Genomic DNA, 20,660 nt, shown 5'->3' with positions numbered 1-20,660 from the left:
GTTGGAGAAACACTTTGTTATTCCTCAGAAAAGGTCAGCAAGAATGAACAGTGTACATTTTCTTTGTAGTAATTGGGGTAAAAGATGCAAAAATTCTGGTGCGGTTCATTAAGTGAAACCACAGAAAAAAGAGGAATATGTTTCCTACAGCTCCAGTGTTATTAGCACGCAGGCACATCTCATATAGCTCAATAGGACATCTTCCTCAATTATTCTCCAGGTTGTAGAATAAACCCCTCTGATTCCCTGCGGATTCATTCAATCACAGAACTGCTTCTCACTTTAGCGTATTTGTGGGTTTATAAAGGTTTAATCATGCAACACAAGCTTAAATTGTTAATTTGGGTTTGTTTTCTTTCCACCAAACAAAACAAGAAAAAAAAAAGAAAAACACAGTTGTACTCATTGCATCACAGAGGATCAAGCTTTAAAAAAAAAAAAAGAGATATTGTCTTTATTATTTGAGCGCGCAATAATAATGTTCTCACACATGCACCTTGTATTTCACGCCCCTCACACAGTGATGCATACTGTCAACACTAGATGGCAATGTCTTTCCACATAAAAGCACTGAAACCGAATACATCTCAGGACACGTTGGAGACTCACTGCCACTTTTTTTTTTTTTTTTAAGTTTAGAAACTTGCATGAACCTTTAGTAAACAACAACATCATAATCATTTCAATTCACCATGCTTCATGGTAGTTGTTATTTTCTGGCAGCAAAATAAGATTCTTCAAAACTGATCTCTTATCATGTCTAAGCTATTAAATATGTAAACAACACAATAACACAGGGCTGTTTTTTAAAGCACCAGCTAGACATGCTCATTTATTCATCATAACAGATAGGACTTCAACTTGCTTCACAAGTAAACATAATCTTGCTGGCTCACAGTCAGTCTTGAACTAAGTTAATAGGTATTTAATTACATTGATGCATCATGTAATTGGCACCATCGAGAAAGAAGACAAACTGGGGCAGGCGGCCTGGACTGGGAATTAAAGAGATGTATTTATCTAAAGCCTGTCTGATTACCTGGCAGAACCTCACAGACAATAGGGTAATAAATCTTCAGTTCACTGTTCTCATCTCCAGTGAATGACTTGCAATGTGGATGCATTAAGTGAGCGTGTGCCCCCACATACGCACGTGCATGTGTGTATGTGTGGAGCAGCTTATTAAAATGTGTAATAGATTTACTGACCCTGATATGCCACTGAACAAAAAGTAATTATTCATACTGTGTAGAGCAGTCTAATTTTAACCAGTGGAAAGATTTTAGAAAGACCGAGATGGAATTAGTGAGGCATGGCTAAGGACTCAAATGGGCTCCGGGAAGGCATTTTGGTCTCTTGTTAAATGACTGCTTCATCTAGGTGTGAAAATTAGGGGAACTTGAGGGAGAAAAATTAAAACGGCAATTTTATGACATTATTACAAACTTTGATGTCCAATAGCTTTGCCTCACTGAACTTTCAAATCTGTAAATGACACTTGAAAATAGGTACAGCACAGGGGGGTTAAGGTGAAAAATGACCTGTTTTGATAGAAATACCAAAAGATGAATTTTTTTTTTTTTTTTTGAAGGTCACTGCCACAACATAAGTAAACTTCCCTTTTACCTCGTAGGGTTTCCATCGTTGTAAAAAGCCTGCTGGGTTTCGGCGCAGCAGGTTTGGTTTTCCGTGTCATATCAACATTTGCTCCTCTTTAGAAGGAAGCAAAAATTCTGATTCATAATTCAGGCTGTTGGATGAAATGACTGTGGTTGAAAAATTGATGACTGTGGAGTATTGCTGTGCAGCCGCTGCTAACAGAGTCCTCTGCTCTGTCACTCCTCCTCATAGCTTTCTCAGGTTCTGCTAAGTGCTTTGAACCAAGACCTCATTCAGTTCACACTCAAACCAGGGGTGCAGGTGAACGCGTACGCCACACGGCTGTCTCCAGGTGAGTCTGCCGCCTCAGCCGCACACTTACCTGAACAAATGGTGATCCATTTTGGGTAAAGTGGTCCATTTCTGGTCGTTGTCTCAGTGTTGCCTCTAATTTGAGACCAGGCGTTGTGCAGTTCTTAAAGTTTGGAGGTGAAGATCTCATGGGAACAAACTAGTCTAAAGGTTTGCCAATGTAAACTGAAATCTGGACTGCGCACCCGATCAGTTTTTAACTGTTTTAATTGTCTTAATGGTGTATTGTTTGCTTTTTATATAAGTATCCAGGACTGTATCCAGAGCAGTGCTGATAGTGAATGGATTATCCTTGATAAACTATGAAGAGAAAGATCAAGTGTTAATTGGAAATTAGCTCACTCAGTTATAATTCTGGTTAGCAGTGATTCTCCATCATTTTTTAATAGATTTTGTAAATAATTTACATTCATATAAGATTAAAAATGTGTATTTGTTCTCATTTCAATGGCATATGCACTCATTTTTTCTGTCGTTCTTTCTCCTTCAAAGCTCCTCTTGTGGACAGCAGCGATAGCAGCCACAGTGGCACTGCAGTCATCATGCTTGTGTCAGTCGTACTGATGGGCTTGGCTGTCTTTGTAATATATAGATTTAAAAGGTACAGTATACTGAATATAATAGATTGTAAAAAAAACAAAGGCACAGGAGAACTGTTCAGATTTTCAGACTCACATCACTGCAAGTATCTACTGCAAGTATCTACTGTGAGATAGATGTTTTTGTCGTTTTGTTTGTGTGTGTGCGTGCGTGTGTGTATATGTGTTGCATAATGAGCTTGTTTAGAGTCGGCCCCATTATCTACAAGCAAGCACCTCAACTGCTGAATTCCCAAAACTTTCCACAAGTATTCAGACTCCATATATCTCTGAGTTATGGATATCCATGACACAATAATAGCTAGAGGAATAAGACAATTCCCCTCTGTCTCAATCTGCAGAATATTACAGGGAATGACAGTCTAATCAATTCTCCCAGAGTGCTGAATGGGTGTCAGAGTCCTGCAGTTATCAATATTCATCTATCTGACAATGTGAGGGTTGACCTTTTAAAAATGCTAAACACAGCCATTCAAGGTGAGGCATACTCTGCAGAATGGCAGGAAAGGTTGAGGAGATAAGTCGTGAGACAACATATATTATACAGTGAGGGACATACAGTAAATAGCATCCTCTGCTGCAGGTAATCCCATGCCAATCACTGGGGAATTCCTAAACTCCTATGTGGTTTGTAGAGTTTTACTCATTATAAAGTAAAACATTACTTAACTTTAACTTTCAGAATCATAATTACTGAATTAAGAAATCAACTTTTGGTTTCTAAGCTGCCTGAAATGTCACAGCACAAGCAGCTGCAGCACAAAATCACAAGGGGAGAATCTGAAATTAGAAATGCAAGATGTTAGTTTTAAGCACAAATGGTGGTGCATCTGAGGGGATGAAAAATTGATTGAAAACTGAGGTGAACAATATGAAAGTGAGAGCAATGCCCAGTGGAATGCAAAATGCCCTAGTTTCCAGCTTTCAAGCAATCCTCTCCCATCCTTAACAGTTAAAAATAGTGTGTGACACATTATGCATCGTGAAAACATTACTGAAACAGACCTGATGGCAGGGTTCCATCCTTCTTTAAAATCTCCCCCCTGCATGACCTACAGGAAGATCCCGGGCATCAACACATACACAGCGGAGCAGCCTGACAAAGAACAAGAGGTCATCCCGACAGTGACCTCCATAGCCATCCCAAACCCTGAGGGAGACAAGCTCACCTCACCGGATCATGTGGATGTACAACTGGACTCAAAAAGCCGAGGTAGTAATATTGTTTGTCGGTTTCTTCCTTTAAGCTATACTCTTTCTTCAAGAATACACAGGATTTATTCAGATGATTATTTTTAGATTCTCATGTTGGACAGTGAAGGTCTGCGCTTTACATAGAGTTGTTTGCCATCACTTTTCCTTCACTGACCATTCAGTTTGTGATATTACACTTTCAAAGCAACAAAAATGTTGGTGCGCTGCTTATAAAACCTGTACAGTTAATAAAGGGTCAATTCACCTAAATGAGAAAAAAAACAAAACATTTCTTTGCCTCCACACTGCTGACAGGCGTAGCTGGAGGCATTATGTTTCTGGGTTGTCCGTTTGTCCGTCTCTGCGTCCGTCCCTTTCCTGTGAATGTGGCACCTCAGGAACATCTTGAGGGAATTTCTTCACATTTGCCACAAACGTTCACTTGGATTCATGGATGAACTGATGAAATGTTGGTGGTCAAAGGTCACTGTGACCTAACAAAACACGTTTTTGCCCATTACTGTGGAATTTGTACGCCTATTATGACAAAGATTTACACAAATGCCTTTTAGGATAAAATGATGAAGTGATTTTCCATCTGTCAGTCCCATTCTCATGAATGAGATATATCAGGAACACCTTGAGGGAACTTCTTCAAATTTGGCACAAACGTCCACTTGGAATCAAAGATGAACTGATTAGGATTTGGTGATCATAGATCAAAGGTCACTCTTACCTCACAATACACATTTTCGGCCATAGGTTGACTTTTGACTGCAAAGGCGTGGTCATATTATTTAGTAAATGTGTTGTTATAATTGATGTTTGTCTTTTGATTTGTATTTTTCTTTATCTTTGATCCACAGCAACAGCAGCGTCTTGTAATGCAGTGTGGGATCAGCTAAATGTTTGCATGGCATGATATGGGAATACTAACCAACTAACAATGTGCCATCAACTTGTTTTGTTCAGTATTAATCTACCAGACTTTCAGTTAGCGATTCCTCTGCTCATATTTGTTTAATACCACATCAAAATTGTGAGATGGCAAACCTTTTTTGGGCAGTTTGTTTAAACCGAATGTTAATGTGACCCTATCTTAAACTGTTCCTGGAAAGAGTTGTTGCTGGTGAATTTTGAAAAAATCGAACTCTTTAATGCTCGCCACAGACAGTATTTAAATACCATCCTTTGTGTCGGAGATAAAGCACAAAACACTGAGACCGATATCTCACAACCTCAGTACATAAAAACAAAACTATCTGTAAAGTTGGATATCACAAGGGTTGTGAGACAATTTTAAATTTATAGATTTGACTCTTTAGAGCAGCAAAGAAAGTTGTTGCAAAAGTTGTGACAGTACATTCAAACCTGCACTGACAGGAACAAGTTGAAGCCCACTGACAGGGAAGAGATACTAGATATTCACTTACTGTTAAGTGCTGCTGCTATTTTTCCTGCTCCTGAGTTGCCGAGATACAGTTATTATTATGTGCTGGATATTTATATATTTGTGTACCTTAGTTTGTCATAGCAAAGTATTAGTATTCACAGGTAAGAGAACCACAATCAAGCATAAGCTAAAGTGATGAAAATGTCTAGGTGAATTATTTGACCCAGTAAAATAATTAGTGCATCAGGAAAGTAGCGGAGTGGTGAAAGCTTTTTCATCAAGAAATATCCATGAGGTTCCAGTTGATTTACCCCCTACCCGTAGCTAAACAATCGACCTATCCAAGATAAATGTATTTGCCTGCAAAACTACACCCATATGCAAATAGCTACATAAAATTCCTCCTGTCTCTTTCCTTTCTTCTCCCTTGCCAGGCTACCTGCCATCTCACACAGACATCAAGCTCTCTGATGAAGCGCCCCATGTGTTTTAATGTTGGGAGTCTATGACCGACTCGAAAGCAATACATCTTCTTTGGCAGTTACTTCCAGCAAGCTATGAAACCACGGTCACAATGAATGGTCTCGAGTGTTTTGCTGCCCATGCATGGACGGACCAGTTCACACTGTGCTGCCTAATCCCTCTGAGGAGACTGTACAGATTTATACTGCTTCTTGAAAAGGGACACTTTTTGACTGAAAATACTTGTATTTTTGCAAGGACATTGATCTTTTTATGTAAATAATGTACATCCATAATGGAAGAAGTAAAAGTTATTTGTCTCGGCTGGTTACAGCTGCGTCTGCTCAAATATGAAAATATCAAACGGAGGAACAGAAGTGATGTATAATAATATCTCAAAATATGCTCCTATTTCTGTTCTTTGGGCTTGTGTTTGTGAAGTTTACTTTGTTCAACTATGTGGAAATAGCTTATCTGAGTAAGACAGTGAGGGAAGCAGATTCATTAAGCTCTGTACAATCAGTAAATCTTATCACCAGATTCTCATCAAATGAAAGCTTGCAATATCCAGGAGATGAGGAAAGGCTCCTAGTCCCAGATCTGTGTATTCCATCAAGCCTGTCGCTCAAAATGTTATGTCATAACAAGAGTAAGTAAAGAAAATTAAAGTGGATATACTGGATAGGTGCGTACAGTAGATGAGAAACTGAGCAATTCCTCTTGTTTAGGAGATTCAAATAAGTCTTTTATTGACCCTGGGATGAATGTTAAAGCCACAGATTATATCCAAATCTTCTGTCAGATCTAAATAATGCAATGACTTTTAAACTTGTGCTTTCTGTTTATTTGTTGCCCTGAGCATTTCTTGTACATTCTGGTTTCTAAAAACAGAACTAGATGTACATTTTCTGAATAATTCCTGTGTTGACAAAGAAGCTACGGTGCAACAGCAAACGCTTGCTGTAATGCAGCAAAAAGTGCTACGGTGTCACATCTGTATTCTAATTCATTACTCATTAGCTTAAGATTTATTAGCTATTCGTTTGTCCTCTAAACGCACCACCACAGATGTAAAAGACTCCTTGACACAGTTTAAAAAATATATCTTTTGTTGTTTTCCTTTGAACTGATCTCACTGTGAAGGCTGTGGTGCCTTTTAATTGGAAGTAACACAACACAGAAACTGCACCAGGTTTGAATTGATAGATGTTTTTTTTTTTTTTTTTTTAAGGTTGTGTTGAAACACCTTTTATTTATCCTGGACTCTTTATCTACCACGATGATACCAGCATCTTCACGTGGCATTTCCTCAGTTTACAGTAATGCAAAGGAGCCTGCAGTCTGTTCTAGGTGTGCCCCCAAGGACTCAGCGGACAAAAGGCAGCAGATTTGTTCATCTCCTTGGCTGCAAGGGACATAGAGATAGAGAAGACGTATCTCCTGTCAACAAAGCTCAGCCTACGCACAGAGCTTTGGTCAGCTGCTGTCTCTTTGGGATAAGTACTGAAGTTCTTCTTCATCAAACTTTTCTTTTTAAGTGTTGTCAGCATCCTATGTCAGTAAGACAAATTGACTAGAGGCTTCTCCATATCTTTTCGCTCCAATCCTGTGATCGAGCCTGAAGCATAAATACATTCGTGCTCGCCGTCTCTCCGCACCGATAATCAGAGGAGCTTTATTTTGTGCTTGTTATATAGTTAAAGTTTTTTGTTAAGTCCCAATAATCAAGCTGTGAATACAATTGTGAACATATTTGCATGTTGTTTTTTTTTTTTTTTTCATCTTTCAAGATACTTGAAATACGTCTTAATTAGGAAAAAAATGAAATGTTAGAAATGTGAACTGCAGTATTTCTCGTTTCTCAGAGTCTAGACAACTCATTAATTGCAAGTGACGTGATTATTCAGTGGGTTGTTTCTGTATTTTTCATTTGATCTTGCAGAAGTAACCATGGTTGCGGAATAAAGCAGAAACACAACATTAATGTAGCGTGGCTGGTTGTTAAACTCATTTGTGAAAGGATTATACAGTTTATTTTTGCCATCTATGATCTGGTAAAATGCATGTAGTTGACTGCAGCTTTTAGTTGTTTGACCTTTAACTTAGTCAGTCATGAAGGGCAAAACTATGACTCCACCTCAGCTGACAGTCACAAATTGGTAGTTTTGATCGACAGGAACTCTCAGTTTGTTGAATTTGTTGGTTTTTTCTGCTTTGTCTCTAACAAGTGTTGCTTAGCATGCTCCAAGTTTCAGTGCAGCCATTTGCATGATACAATGGGGCTGAGCTGGAGGACAATGAAAAGCAGCAAGTAGCCTGGAGTGATTCTAATGGGCTGGTTCCTTGGCTCTCCCACTGTGCAACAAATTAATTATCCCCTCTCCAGGAAATCGACACACACAGACACAGACACACACACACACACAGACTCAGGCACACACAGGCACACACACACACACACACAATCAAGGAAGATTTTCCCAGTCTGGGTAGCACCTTGAATGAAAAATGTCCCACAACAATAACCCACAGCAATATTGTGTTAGCCACAGTGTGAAATTGATGAGCATGTTTCCTTTCATTGAGTGCTGCATTACAGTGTCTGGCTGTAGCGAATCATCCATTAGTGATTGTCACCGTTCAATTTGATTGTGCACCGCCGAACATCCCAGGGCAGTTAGAGAAAGGCCTTGGTGTTAATTCAGACTGAGAGCAAGAGAGAGAATAAGACTCTCGGGGCGTTGATGACTGTTGGAGTGATGAAGATTGGTGTGTGATATGAAGCTGGTGAAGTGGCAAACAAAATGCAAAACAGAGGAACAAGGGCCTTGTTGCTGCAGCTTTGCATTTGAAGAGTTATTTCAGCCAATCAGCCACACAGCTCTGTTCTTCAACCTGGCTGTCTCTTTCCCATTTTAATGTGAAAGGCTTTTTTTTTTTTTTTTTTTTTTTCTAAATCTGAGGAAGGAGAAGGAGCAATATTAAAGCCTGCACTTCTTCTATATATCATCTGTTTCTCATCGTTCGACCACAGCCTCAGTAATTGTTCCAGTTAGATAGAAACGGTCTACAACTGGCAACTTGAGTGATTGAGTGATAGAGGTAAAATTAAGCTCAGTCAAAGTGTCAGATGGGAGTCCTCACATGGGTGTAATCACACTTCTGCCCATTAAAGCTGACTTCAGACTCACTTCAGGATCATTAAAGTTAGTATGGTGAGACTGATACACTGGCTGCTACAAGGCACCTGTGCTCCAGATAAGACTGTGGCGATGCTGTAAAAACAAAGCTTCATGAATCTATTTGTGTTCAGGTTTACATCATGACAGCAATACGCAACATTTCTCATTTCCTGACAGCCAAAAGGGCTATCTTGGCACCCTTTTTCTAGGAAAAAAAAAAGATTGTAAACCACATTACAATATTACATTTTCCCACCACAAAACAAACTGTAGGCACACGCATAATAGAAAAAACATAATTCCATATAAAAATACATTTATTTTGAACAATTTTTAAAATGGCAATTTGTTCACAGTAAGAAATGTGATTCAAAACAAGACGATTTATATATCATTGACAAAAATGAACAATATCATAGATCATGCACAACTTTTGGCAATTGCACAACTAGACTAATAGACACAGTGTTTAATAAATAGTTTAATGTGTCAAGTAAACTTTAAAAACAACCATGATATACTGTATATACAGTACTCGCTCACCCTAATATAGTCTTAAGCCTTTTATCACAGATAATTAGGGCATGCTACTGTAAACAAATTAAATTAAAAGAGGACATACAGCTTGTTGTGAGACTTAATGTCATGGAACCATACTACTGCCTGTTCAGTGGGTTGACTTTACAATAAAGTAGAATGAAGCAACTGTATAGATTTACATTCCATCTTATTCTATGTACAAGTTTTCTTTACTTCCACTCTTAGGCCAGACTTTCATGTCCACATATCACAGGGACAGTCACTAAAAGCACCATATTATCTTACAAAGCAACTACATATTTCTGTCATATAGCCATTCAATCATTCATATATCTATATACGGTATATATTTACAACTCAAAGACCTTTAGTCCTCTAGTTATAGGGCAGTCAATCAGTAAATGTTTCTCCAGAGTGGTCAGTTAAAGTGGTTTATCTAGCATACTGAAATGATTACTAAACTTAATATCATCTAGGAATTTTATTTCTGTGTTTCGGAGGCAGAACAAGATGTGTTCTACCTTAAACAGGCAACTCTTTGCTCGTCGGCTCGTATTCTCCGTTCAGGATGTAAAGAAATGACACGAAAATACCAGAATCAAAAATCTAAAAGGTTACACATGACTGATTGTGTTGCCTGCTGGTTCAATTTGTGTGCTAAAGGCAAACATTATCAACAACATTTTTATTACGTTAAAATAGTTTATCATTTTATACCCTGTGTTATATTATTATAATATTCCTCTGGCGCCTACATATCCTTCACAGTAGGTCATGATAATTCTCTGTCATTCAGCGCTTCAATTCAAATTAACTTATACACATAGACAGTAAAACCTATTCATTCTTTCTCTTGTACTAAACCACGAGTTAATGGTACTTTTGTCATTTACATTAAATCAAGATATTTCTCACTGTTTTTATAGCTTTTGAGGTATTTTATTTCAGTCTTTTTTTCCTGTCCAGACATCCAAATTAAGAAGAGCGATGATATGTCACAAGCAGGAAAGCATTTGTCAAAATGACACAGTGGCAGCTGAATATTCATGAAATACTCATATAAGTAATATATCCATGGTGTCGATGTAGAGCTAGGGAACCTTGAGGCTAATTGGACATTTTGTGCTGGGTGCTGTAGTTATCAGCCAATTTGATCAATTCACCACCCTCAAACTAGAGGCCCTAGAGTCTGCCTCGGTGGACTAATCTTCATCAAGTATTATACAGTAGATACTTACTCTATCCATGTGAGTTAAAAACATGACTTTGAATGATAGCAGCTATCAGCGTGAAGTAAATTAAAAAAAACAATGCAAACAAAGCAAACTATTTCAGCACAACTGGAACACAACAATCTGTACTTACACATGTCTTAGACATTAGTACAGTTTGGGAATTCCCTTGTAACAATTCTCTCCATATTTCTCCCAATTCCTCCTGAAAACATGCAAACAAACAAAAAAAAAAAGACTAAATACAGAGACAGTCAACTGCTTTGACATCACATGCACATCACAAGCTGCTTGTTTTGAGGATACGATAAAAGAATTATTAAAAGGCATCTTTGCAAACACAAGTTCGAGCTGGGATCTGTGATATTTTTGGATTTATCTACGACACTGATTTTGGTGTGAAGTATTAACTGTCTTTAACATCAACCAAGCAACTCCAAGTTCAATCTTGCTTTCTCTAATCTTTTTACTTGGAGATCAAAGATTTACACATAATTATAAAGTCATAACCCATGCATTTTAGTTGAAAACCCCCCTGTTGTCTCAAAGGGACGTGGCCTCTCTGAGCAGGGCTCAGCTAGTGATGGAGGGCTGATAAGATAGCATCGCCGTGACAAGTGGGGTTGCTCAGATTGTGCAGACACGGGTTTATTCAAAGGTGGTACTTCTATCTCTCAACTGTGTCAGTAGTTTAAATTCAGTGATGTGCATAAAGCTCCGTGCAGCTAATTTCAAGTATGCCCATACAACTAATAACCTGGGAGTAAATTCATCAAGGTAAAGAGCTGACTGTCAGTTTAAATTTGCTAAAGAAAATATGACCCGTGAGATTTAGATTACTTTTGCTACTTGAACACTAAAATCTTAGATGTGGAAGTTTCATGAGCCTCAATAGAAGTTACTATATCACAATATGCCAGCTGAATTCAAAGGGTCTGTAATTATCAACCTGTTAATAATAAAACATTGGACTAAAGAGAAACATAAAAGTTAAAATCATTCATGTTCACAAAGTTTTTTTTTGTCTTTTAGCAAATTTCATTATATTTCATCCATATATAAATAATATCTAGATGTTACAAATATATTAGGTTGTTGTTAATTCTACATGTAAATTTCAATGTTTGTTGATGTTTAGCCTGCAATAACTGGTCACTGTGGGGCAGGAGAGACAAGTTGTGAGAAAAATACTAACATATCATCACCTTTTAAGTGGAGATGGTGAATTTCTTAGCAAACAGTTACCTTTTAAAACATCCAGCAGTTACGGAGCAACACGATCATTCATCTGGAGTCGTGTTTGTGTTCATTCATTCATTCAAAAGTTTAATTCTCCCGCTCAGCACCGAGGGTGGACTAGAAGAAGCTGGATTCATTTTGATCAGATTTGAACCACAACTGTGGTTATGTTAATAATATTTTCATAGCTGTCATTTCGCACTTCTCACATTGGGAAATACTGACTTGATTAATAGGTAGACCTGTTCTGATGACCTGCTCCTGTCTGTGCTATGCATCATAAATTCTTTATCCAACTGAACCACGAATTTCTGCTCTGAACATGTTAATATCTACTGAAGCATGAGGACATGTGAGCTGTCATGTTAATCATTCAGAACCACTTTGTAATGACATAAATCAAATTAGGATCCTTAACTTAACTTGCGTTCAGATTTTCATTTTAATCTGTCAAAACCTGTTTTAAATTCCAATTTTGACTTTGATTTTGCTGCATAGCTTGAGCTCACAGATTTTTGACCTTTTAAAGCCATTTGGACTCAAATGAGACCACATAAAACCACTGGATTCAGACATTAATTAAATTAAAACTGGTTAATGTTTTTCCTCTGGTAGGGGGTTTCCTTCCCATTGGCTGGAGTAAGACCTACCTTACAGGAAATGGAAAACTCTGTACTTCATGTAATATATTTTAGAGGACCATTGTATTCTTCAGCTACATGTCCGAGTATTCACACTGTAATGGTGTGAAATAACTGGAGGCGATATTAAAAATAGATGAATGATTACTATTAATCCCGCAGTAAGCTGGACAGTGACCTGCACCAGTAGATAATAGATCTTATTATAGTCTGGTAAAGCTGCATACAGCAGACTCAGCTTTGTAGGAATAGTTGTATCTCAGCCAAAATCAGACTGCATGATAACAAACCAAGCTTCAGAGCATTAATGAAAGCTTTAAACAGCAGGTTGTAAATTCATTTAATCAGGGCCAAAATCAAAAGGTCCCATGCTGCTCTGCTCTGTGGTAAATAAACACTTTCCAAAGTAACCAAAAAGGAGTTAATTTGTTTCAGATCAGCAAAGACTTGCAAAGGTAGAAACAGCTGAGAAATGAAGAATAGCAGAAAGTGCTGAGTGACCAGAAAAAAGGCCTGCAGCCCACACGTCTGTGTCAGGAGCTCTGCAATGCTACTTTTGTCAAATAAGCCACATCGGCTGTGGGGACTGAATAGTTCTCATCTAAAAGACATCACAGTGGATGTCAGCCGCGGCAATCAAAAAGTTAACTTGTCATCGTGATATCTGGTTACTGCAGTTGTGCTTTGTGGTGTGCAATTTGCAAAGACATGACACATTGCATTGCTAAAGACATCCCGGCAACTCAGCTGTGCTCGGCACTTCAGTGGGCAGTAGCCACACTCATAGAGGAGACTTCATTTAAGTAAGACTGAAACAAAGCCATTGTGGTTTAGTGTTTACGCCAAATACAGTTTATACAAAACAGATGCTGAGTGATGTGTTTTAAAGCAATGAATTGCTAATCAGTGTCAGTCTTTTACAGTGTCCTGTATGAATGTGTCTGAGCAGTAAGCATTTGTTACTATTCTGTATTTGATTTAGTTTTGACATAAAAACTTGCATCACAGCTACATTCACTTCAAATCTGTGTTTGAAATTAACATCTAGTTAAGTGCTGTGTTCGAGAGTTCCTTGTAACTTGAGTATTTCAATTTTATGATACCCTATATTAACACCACTTCATTACACAGGGAAATGTTACACTTGTTACTTGTTTCATATGAATAATTACTATTTACTTTGCAGATGAAGGCTATTATATGATGATCATATAAACATGCACTGTTAACTCCACAGTAAATAGGGACAACATTAAAATGCTGTTTACATTTCATTGCATCAGTGATAATAATAATCTAGTTGTATAACATAAACAATGTAAGAACACCAGAGCCCATTTTAGCTGCATAGTGAACACTTTACTTACCAGTACACACGTTTACTTCATATTTTGAATGCTTCAAACAGAGATTTTGTTAAAATTGTGGTACTGTTGTGGTAAAATACTGAATATTTGTATATTTTAACAAGAACAATCATTTTTAATGGGGGTCAATAGTAAATGTGTATCCAGCGTACCTCTGCTCCTGGCCTCCAGATCCTTTTCCATGAGTTCTTTTGGAGAAGGAAACTCACTGAGCTTGACTTTGGACATGTTGTCGTTCTGACCGACTGTACTGATCACTTCTGGTTCCTTTTCATGGCTGTCCTCAGTCTGAACGTGGATCCAGGGGATTTTCCTGATCACAAGGAGACAACAGAGCAAGTGTGTAAGGAATTCCCCAACAACAAAGATAAATAGTCAATTAATTTACCGTCTTATCAAAGTGAGCACACCTTTTGAACTTGTAGATGAAGAATGCAGCTAAGCCAACAAACACCACGGTGAGCAGCATCAACATGGCCGACCCACTGTGGATGGAGTTTGTATCCACAAGAGGTGCTGAAAGGCAAACACATCAAATAAGTGTTACATTTTGAACAAAGCAAATGTAAGACAAATTTCTTTTTTTTCCTAAACCATGACTTATTTCAAGGAGATTACTTTCATTGCCCCATGCTACGTAACAACAGGTGCAATCTGGAAAGTTGCTCTCTGTTCTGCTATCCCCTCAGGGTATTAAAAGGAACCTTTAGGAGGTCTTCTGCCTCTCCCTAGGGTCCGTCACGCTGTTAGCTTATGCATAGTCATGGCTTTTTAAATGCTGAGATGCAATATTCAAAGTATTTCCCCTTGCCGCCCATCTTTCTCTCCTTCAGAGAGAAGCCTATGAAGTCTATGACCTTTCTGGATCATTTTAAAGGCAACCCAGACCTTTGTATGCAGACACAAATGAAGACAGATCCGTTGGTGGATGAAAAGGGTAAAGCCATGCAGGGTTGATCGACACGTTTTGGCGATATGCTAATGACCTGGTGACCCTGCCGATTTCCTCAGTGCATACCAAATGCCTTTTTTGTCAATCATGTCATTGATCGGCTGATTGCAAAGACAACTACTGTCTCACAGCCTCAGGTGCAAAACTGATGCACTGTGAAAGATATTTAAATCCTGTGATACATCGCATCATATAAATCTCACTCAGAGAATATTGTTTTCTTTTTTCTGTGTTTGGGTAGAACTCAATGTCAAATCATCCCATTTAAGACATGTGGCTTATCTTTTACACATCAGCAAGCAGAACAAATGCACCGTGGACGTGACTTACTGTACTCGACTGGCATAAATTAAGGTCTTAGAAATTAAGATCTATTTGAGTGATTTGTTTTTATGTATCTGCATAAAGTACAATTACATTGGTCAAACAGTGCAGAAATAATAAGCGACATGCACACTCACCCAGAGTTTGCTGTGTCATGTACACAATAATGCGAATATCAGCTTTCAGCTCAAACTGGATCAGGCCTTGGTTCAGGGCAGTGATGAATATATCCGATATCTGTTTTAAGTATTTAACAAAAACACAAAACAACAATCAAACACACAAAAAACAGAGAATTATGTATTATGCAACAATAAATAAAAATATATCTCTCTAAGGTTGAGTATCATAATAACCTCACCATACCATGAACTGTGAACTTTTGACAAATATGTTTCTTCCCTTCAAGTCAGACGAGACGATTGACACAGCTCTCATGTCTGTATGTTTAGTGTGGTGCTTGAGCCAGGTGGGGATAAGCTTACTTTAGCATGACTGGAAGCAAGGGGAAACAGTAAGCCTGGCTCTAACCATTCATAATTCGCTACATTATTGCTTTAAAGCATTTAATGCCCTTTAAAACCCTAATTTGTTTATGAATGAGATCTACAGCAATTAATTAGCTTTAGGTATTTAGCAAGCTTTAAATCTAACTCGTCTAACTTTCAGCAAAAAGGTGGATTAAGAAATATTGAACTATTTCTTTGATCATCTTTTGGTTTGTTGGCTGCATGACATAACTGCTAGTATGAAAAAAAAAAAATGAAAACCAGAGGCTTATCATATTGCCTTCTCGATTGTATCAGTAAAAGTAAAACAGCTATTTTTGCTAAAAGTTCACATGGTAACTAAATGAATATCATGCGTCATACCGTCTCTAGAGCCTCTTCACTGCTTCTCTTGTGCTCACTTGATGTATGCTCATCAGGCAGGATAAAGAGCTCTGCTGTGCTTGGAAGTCCAGGGTACAAAAACACCAGCAGCTGATCCTCAGGAACTCCAGACACCTGCAGCAACAGGACAACACAAGAGGCAGGTATAACTCCACTATAGAGGCTGAAGTCTGGACAGTTACTTCTAAACTTTGGACAATGATGTCAAAATTGCTCAAACTGACACCATCCCACAGCAAACTTTGACATCAACTTCAATATAAATTCACAGTAGACCACCATGTCTGGATACTGTCATCATAGGTAAACTAAAAAAAGACCAACTTTCTCACATGGGCTATAAAACATCATGGCTGCTGTATCAGTACTGCACACCGGTATAAAATAGTAATGACTCTGAAAGCCACTGGTGGCTGATGTTAGCTCAAGAAAAGATCTCAGGGCAACAGAGACTTGATGTACCTGTGACAGAGCTGTTCGCACCACACGTCCTATGTCCTCCCTCCACTCAGGGATGTCAGGATTGTGCTCATCAAGAGCTGGCGAGAACGACAACAGCAGCGACCTGAAGAACTCTGGAAAAAAGGTGAAGTGACATCTGTTAGAATATAAATGCTATCTCTGGTTTCATTTTTGATTAATCTGATGTGCAGTTTTGTCTTTTTTCATTTGGTAACATACGCCTTGAAGTTAATTGCTCCTCAAGATTTCGTGTTCGCCTACCGTGACATTTTATTCATTAGATAAGTCCACATTGACATCAACGTTGCGCTGCTTTCAGGGTGGACCGAGAGGCATCATACTTTCCCTGAGATAGCATATTGCATATTCATGTAACGTGCATTGCACCAATTAAAGTGCTTTGAAGAATGTCTCTCCCACTCACCTTTAACAGTTATAACTTTTGAATCTTGCATTATGGTGCTCCCAGAAGCAACCTGGACCGTGACCTTGTTTTTTCCATCTCTCTGAAACGTGTATGAGATGCTTCCCTCCAAGGTTATAATGGGCTGGATTTCAAAAGGAAAAACAGAAAGAATTTCACAGATAAACCCGCAACTGAATATAGAATACTTCGCACATGCAGCCCTTGACATACTGTATAATGAGGGGATGCTGCAGCGAACACAATCAGCGTGATAAATAAATATGACTAGCCATCCTGGCTGGATCCTCCAGAAAGACACAGGGCAGTCAATTGCAGTCACATTTTACACGAATTGTGTAAAAGCTCAGTAGGCTGATACTTGGTCAACAACGATACAAGGACATCAAGTGAAGTGGGAGAGAGTGGGAGAATAGAAAAAAGTGGATGTGGAACAATAGTGGGAGTAGAGGCAGAAGCTTCTCACCTCGGAGCTGTTGTCAAACCACCAGAAGAAGGTCAATGTTCTGGTGTTACTTGGCCAAACCACCGCAGTCAGATTTGCCTCTTTCCCCCTGATGGCTACAATGGGAGCGGAGAGATATACACGCTCCACTGGACCTGAGGCAACAGCACATACACCATCAAATATCCATAAAGACATGCACATATGTGTGCATACCAATAAATGCACCCACACACAAAACACACACATATTCAGCAAACACAGTATTATTGCGATCACGGCTGATATACATTTAGCTCAAAGTGTGTGTTTTTGTATTTTCCAAGGATACAATGCATAAAACTAATACAAGCATGACTGAAATGAAATTCTGCAGAGTGGAAACGTGACTATCCATGAAAGCAAAGAGGTTCATGCTTATATGCACTGCCGCAGGAATGAGTAATGATGTTTCTTATTCACATACTGGTGATGTGTAAAAACAGTGTGCTGCTGTCAGATCCCTGGCTGTTTTCAGCAGAAGCTGTCACTCGGTAAATCCCAGTCGTTCTGTAGATATGCTTGATGCCGTCATCAGTCCTGCTCAGGTTAGAATATGTGATCTTGATGCCGTCTCCAAAGTCTAGCTGGATGCTGGTCCTCAGCGAGTCTCCCTGTGGGTAGGTGGGGAGACATGGCCTCTGTCACCACAGCTTAGGTCAGGATGCTTCAATTAGGCCACATACAAGTGAAGCAAACACAGTCCACTACTAAAGTGCTTCAGCTGAGATGTCCTACAAGCCGTGTCACAAACACTTTGTAGGTGAACATGAATAGAAGGAGACAGAAATTCAACTGAGAAAAGAAGAGAAGTAAAAAGACAACTACAGGGTCATGAAAGTGTCCCTAAGTATTGTAAAAATGACCAATTTATAATCTGGTGCCATTTTGCAAGCTGATAAGATCATCCAAAACATTACATCATTAAAGTGTTTTTCACTCAAATTACAAAAAACAGTGTTTTAATTACCACAGTTTGAGATACATGTTCTGTGAGATTTCTGCTGCCACACGAACGCAAACAGGTCAACAGGGCTTCATTTGTGGTGTTCACAGCATTGAAAAATGATTTTAAAGAATCAACAAGAACTTGTTTTTGTCAGTGTCCCAGTTACTCTGGACACTCTGTCAACAGTTTTTATAGAGATTATTTTTTCAGAGCCAATGGGAAAAAAAATACCAGTGAGATCTGAGGTTTATCCAAAATAAAAATACTGTTTGGATTTTTAAATTCACCACTTATAAAATTCCATTCCCTCCCATAGCATTTGGCTGAAGGCAAAAATCTAAGATACATTTTAAAACCTTGGCAGAAAAAAACAAAACTATCTGCATGATTTTACCAGAGGAAAGTGGGGTATTGGTTGCATGGCTAAAATGGCTAGTGAGTTTACCACCTTGTTCCAAGCTGAAGTATAACAATAAAACTATTTGGTGCACACAAGGTTCCCAGAGGATCTATCCTAATGACCTTGGTGATCCCCTGACTGTTGCTCTTGTGCCACCATTAGGTTGTCATTTTTAGTTTTTTGTGAAATATCAAAGTAGTTTCAAGGCAATCAATCCAATAGATGTATTGGATTGATTGCCTTGAAACTACTTCGATGAAATTTGGCGACATTTCAGTTATTTTACTGAAATCCACATGTCCAAAAATGTATTTATTGTTGAACCAACCCTTTAAAACAATAACTAGTACTACGACTACGGCTAATATTACAGTGACCTTTTAGTGATATGACTCACATCATCGAGGTAAACCATGAAAGTAACGTTGGTTCCGACAGCTGCACTGAGCTCTCCTTGATTGGTGGACAGCCGGAGGCCTCGGGGTGGTCTGGGACGACACGCCTGCCTCCTGGGTGAGTACACATTCTTCCCAACCTCCTTACAATTATTGGACAAAACCTTCCGATACCTTTGAAGCAAAAAGTAAAAGAAAAAAAAACATGAGTCATAATCCCTTATTACATACTAATGATACACAGCAGGAGTTTTATACTAATTTTTATGGAATAAAACTTTGCATAAGTCTAGTCTTCAGTGTTTTGTGGCAATGCCCATTAATCATGCTACAACTTTAGAAAGCTCTTGTTGATTCAACTTCACAAGGACAAAGCACTATTATTTTAAACAAAAATTTAATAATTATTTTTCTTATGTTTCTTTTTCACGATTATCCAGAACATATGTTAAATTGTTTTTCCAGTTCTGAGGGGCTCCTTAATTTCATTTCTCTTTCTTGGATATAAATGTGTGTAAAACAAAGGAAATGATAATTGACTGAATTATGAAGCCTCCCTCTGTTCTCCCTGCTGTTATTTATGGCCAGGCTGTTGATGTTGTTCGACAGTAAAAGTATCTGGAGCCAATAACTGATAAGTTAACCTTTGAACCAAATACTGGTGTAGTGTGTGCAAAGGCCCATCAGCACAGTGACTTTTGTGAGGATGTTTTATTTTTGCACTACTACTGATTCTGTTCTAACCTTCTCTTTTATTTGCTGGTGTGGGTGACTCTCTTTGAAAATCAAGAACAGGTTGGAGGAAATTGTTAGAATGTGCAGCAAAATTGCACAAATCTGAATAACCTTCCCCAATCTTTGCTGACCCCTGTCACCCTTTGTTCAGTGAGTTCAACTTGCTTCCATCTAGTCGCAGATATAGATTGCCTTAGACCAATAGACTTCCTCACTGGTCCCTCCTGACATTGACCTTTTGAATAACTTTATGTAATTCTATTGTTTCTGTGTGTGTGCGCACATGTGTGTGTGTGTGTGTGTGACTGGCCTGATGATTGTATTTATAGCTGACTGTGCAACTAAATGCACAGGAATAATAAAGATTACTTTGACCTTGACCTTCATTGTGGGACAACAGTGTCCATCAACAGTACACACATTTAGTATGAATACTGGCCTCTTTGAATATACTTAATTTTTCCATTACTGCATACTCAAAACTAAAGCTTAGCCTTATTATACATTATGGAATCGGACCACAGTCTGTGTTTTTTTCAGCACTACTTAGTCTTTTATCTAAACTGTTGAGGAAGTGAACCATTATTTTCTATTTGTGTTCTAGACAACATGACAAACAAGCCGGGATGGAATAATATTGTTTTGTGATGGATTGAACATTGGGGGCCACTTACCCGGTGCTGTTAAGGAAGCTTTGGCTGGTGCTGCAGCTTTTAGCCACACCATTTGGATTAAACCAAAAAGCAGGAGAGCACTTCCCATCCGCCTGGCGCTCCCACCCATAATCACTGCCAAAAAAACACGACACTTCATAAATTGATA

At 38.5% G+C, this 20,660-nt stretch overlaps 2 protein-coding genes across 2 annotated transcripts in view; one reads left to right on the top strand and one right to left on the bottom strand.

Moving 5' to 3' along the window:
• The window catches only part of LOC139210543 (VPS10 domain-containing receptor SorCS1-like), a 45,499-nt gene extending 39,750 nt beyond the window's left edge, over positions 1–5,749 (top strand). Inside the window, exons 24-27 of the mRNA XM_070840580.1 lie at positions 1,852–1,951; positions 2,464–2,572; positions 3,629–3,783; positions 5,592–5,749. Coding sequence (XP_070696681.1) covers positions 1,852–1,951; positions 2,464–2,572; positions 3,629–3,783; positions 5,592–5,650 — 423 coding nt within the window. The 3' untranslated portion in view covers positions 5,651–5,749. The remainder of the gene's footprint in view (positions 1–1,851; positions 1,952–2,463; positions 2,573–3,628; positions 3,784–5,591) is intronic.
• Positions 5,750–10,713: 4,964 nt separating this feature from the next.
• LOC139210544 (VPS10 domain-containing receptor SorCS3-like) overlaps positions 10,714–20,660 on the bottom strand; it is a 38,915-nt gene continuing 28,968 nt past the window's right edge. Inside the window, exons 17-27 of the mRNA XM_070840581.1 lie at positions 20,513–20,626; positions 19,106–19,277; positions 17,787–17,973; positions 17,342–17,475; positions 16,876–16,999; positions 16,452–16,564; positions 15,969–16,103; positions 15,234–15,333; positions 14,231–14,336; positions 13,973–14,133; positions 10,714–10,778 (exon numbers count right to left, since the gene is read on the bottom strand). Of these exons, the coding sequence (XP_070696682.1) occupies positions 10,714–10,778; positions 13,973–14,133; positions 14,231–14,336; positions 15,234–15,333; positions 15,969–16,103; positions 16,452–16,564; positions 16,876–16,999; positions 17,342–17,475; positions 17,787–17,973; positions 19,106–19,277; positions 20,513–20,626 (1,411 nt within the window). The remainder of the gene's footprint in view (positions 10,779–13,972; positions 14,134–14,230; positions 14,337–15,233; positions 15,334–15,968; positions 16,104–16,451; positions 16,565–16,875; positions 17,000–17,341; positions 17,476–17,786; positions 17,974–19,105; positions 19,278–20,512; positions 20,627–20,660) is intronic.

Source organism: Pempheris klunzingeri, chromosome 12 (genome assembly GCF_042242105.1).
Source record: "Pempheris klunzingeri isolate RE-2024b chromosome 12, fPemKlu1.hap1, whole genome shotgun sequence".
NCBI classification, from domain to species: Eukaryota; Metazoa; Chordata; class Actinopteri; order Acropomatiformes; family Pempheridae; genus Pempheris; species Pempheris klunzingeri.
The sequence above is the reverse complement of the archived record's forward strand: the minus strand, read 5'-3'. Positions and strand labels throughout refer to the sequence as shown.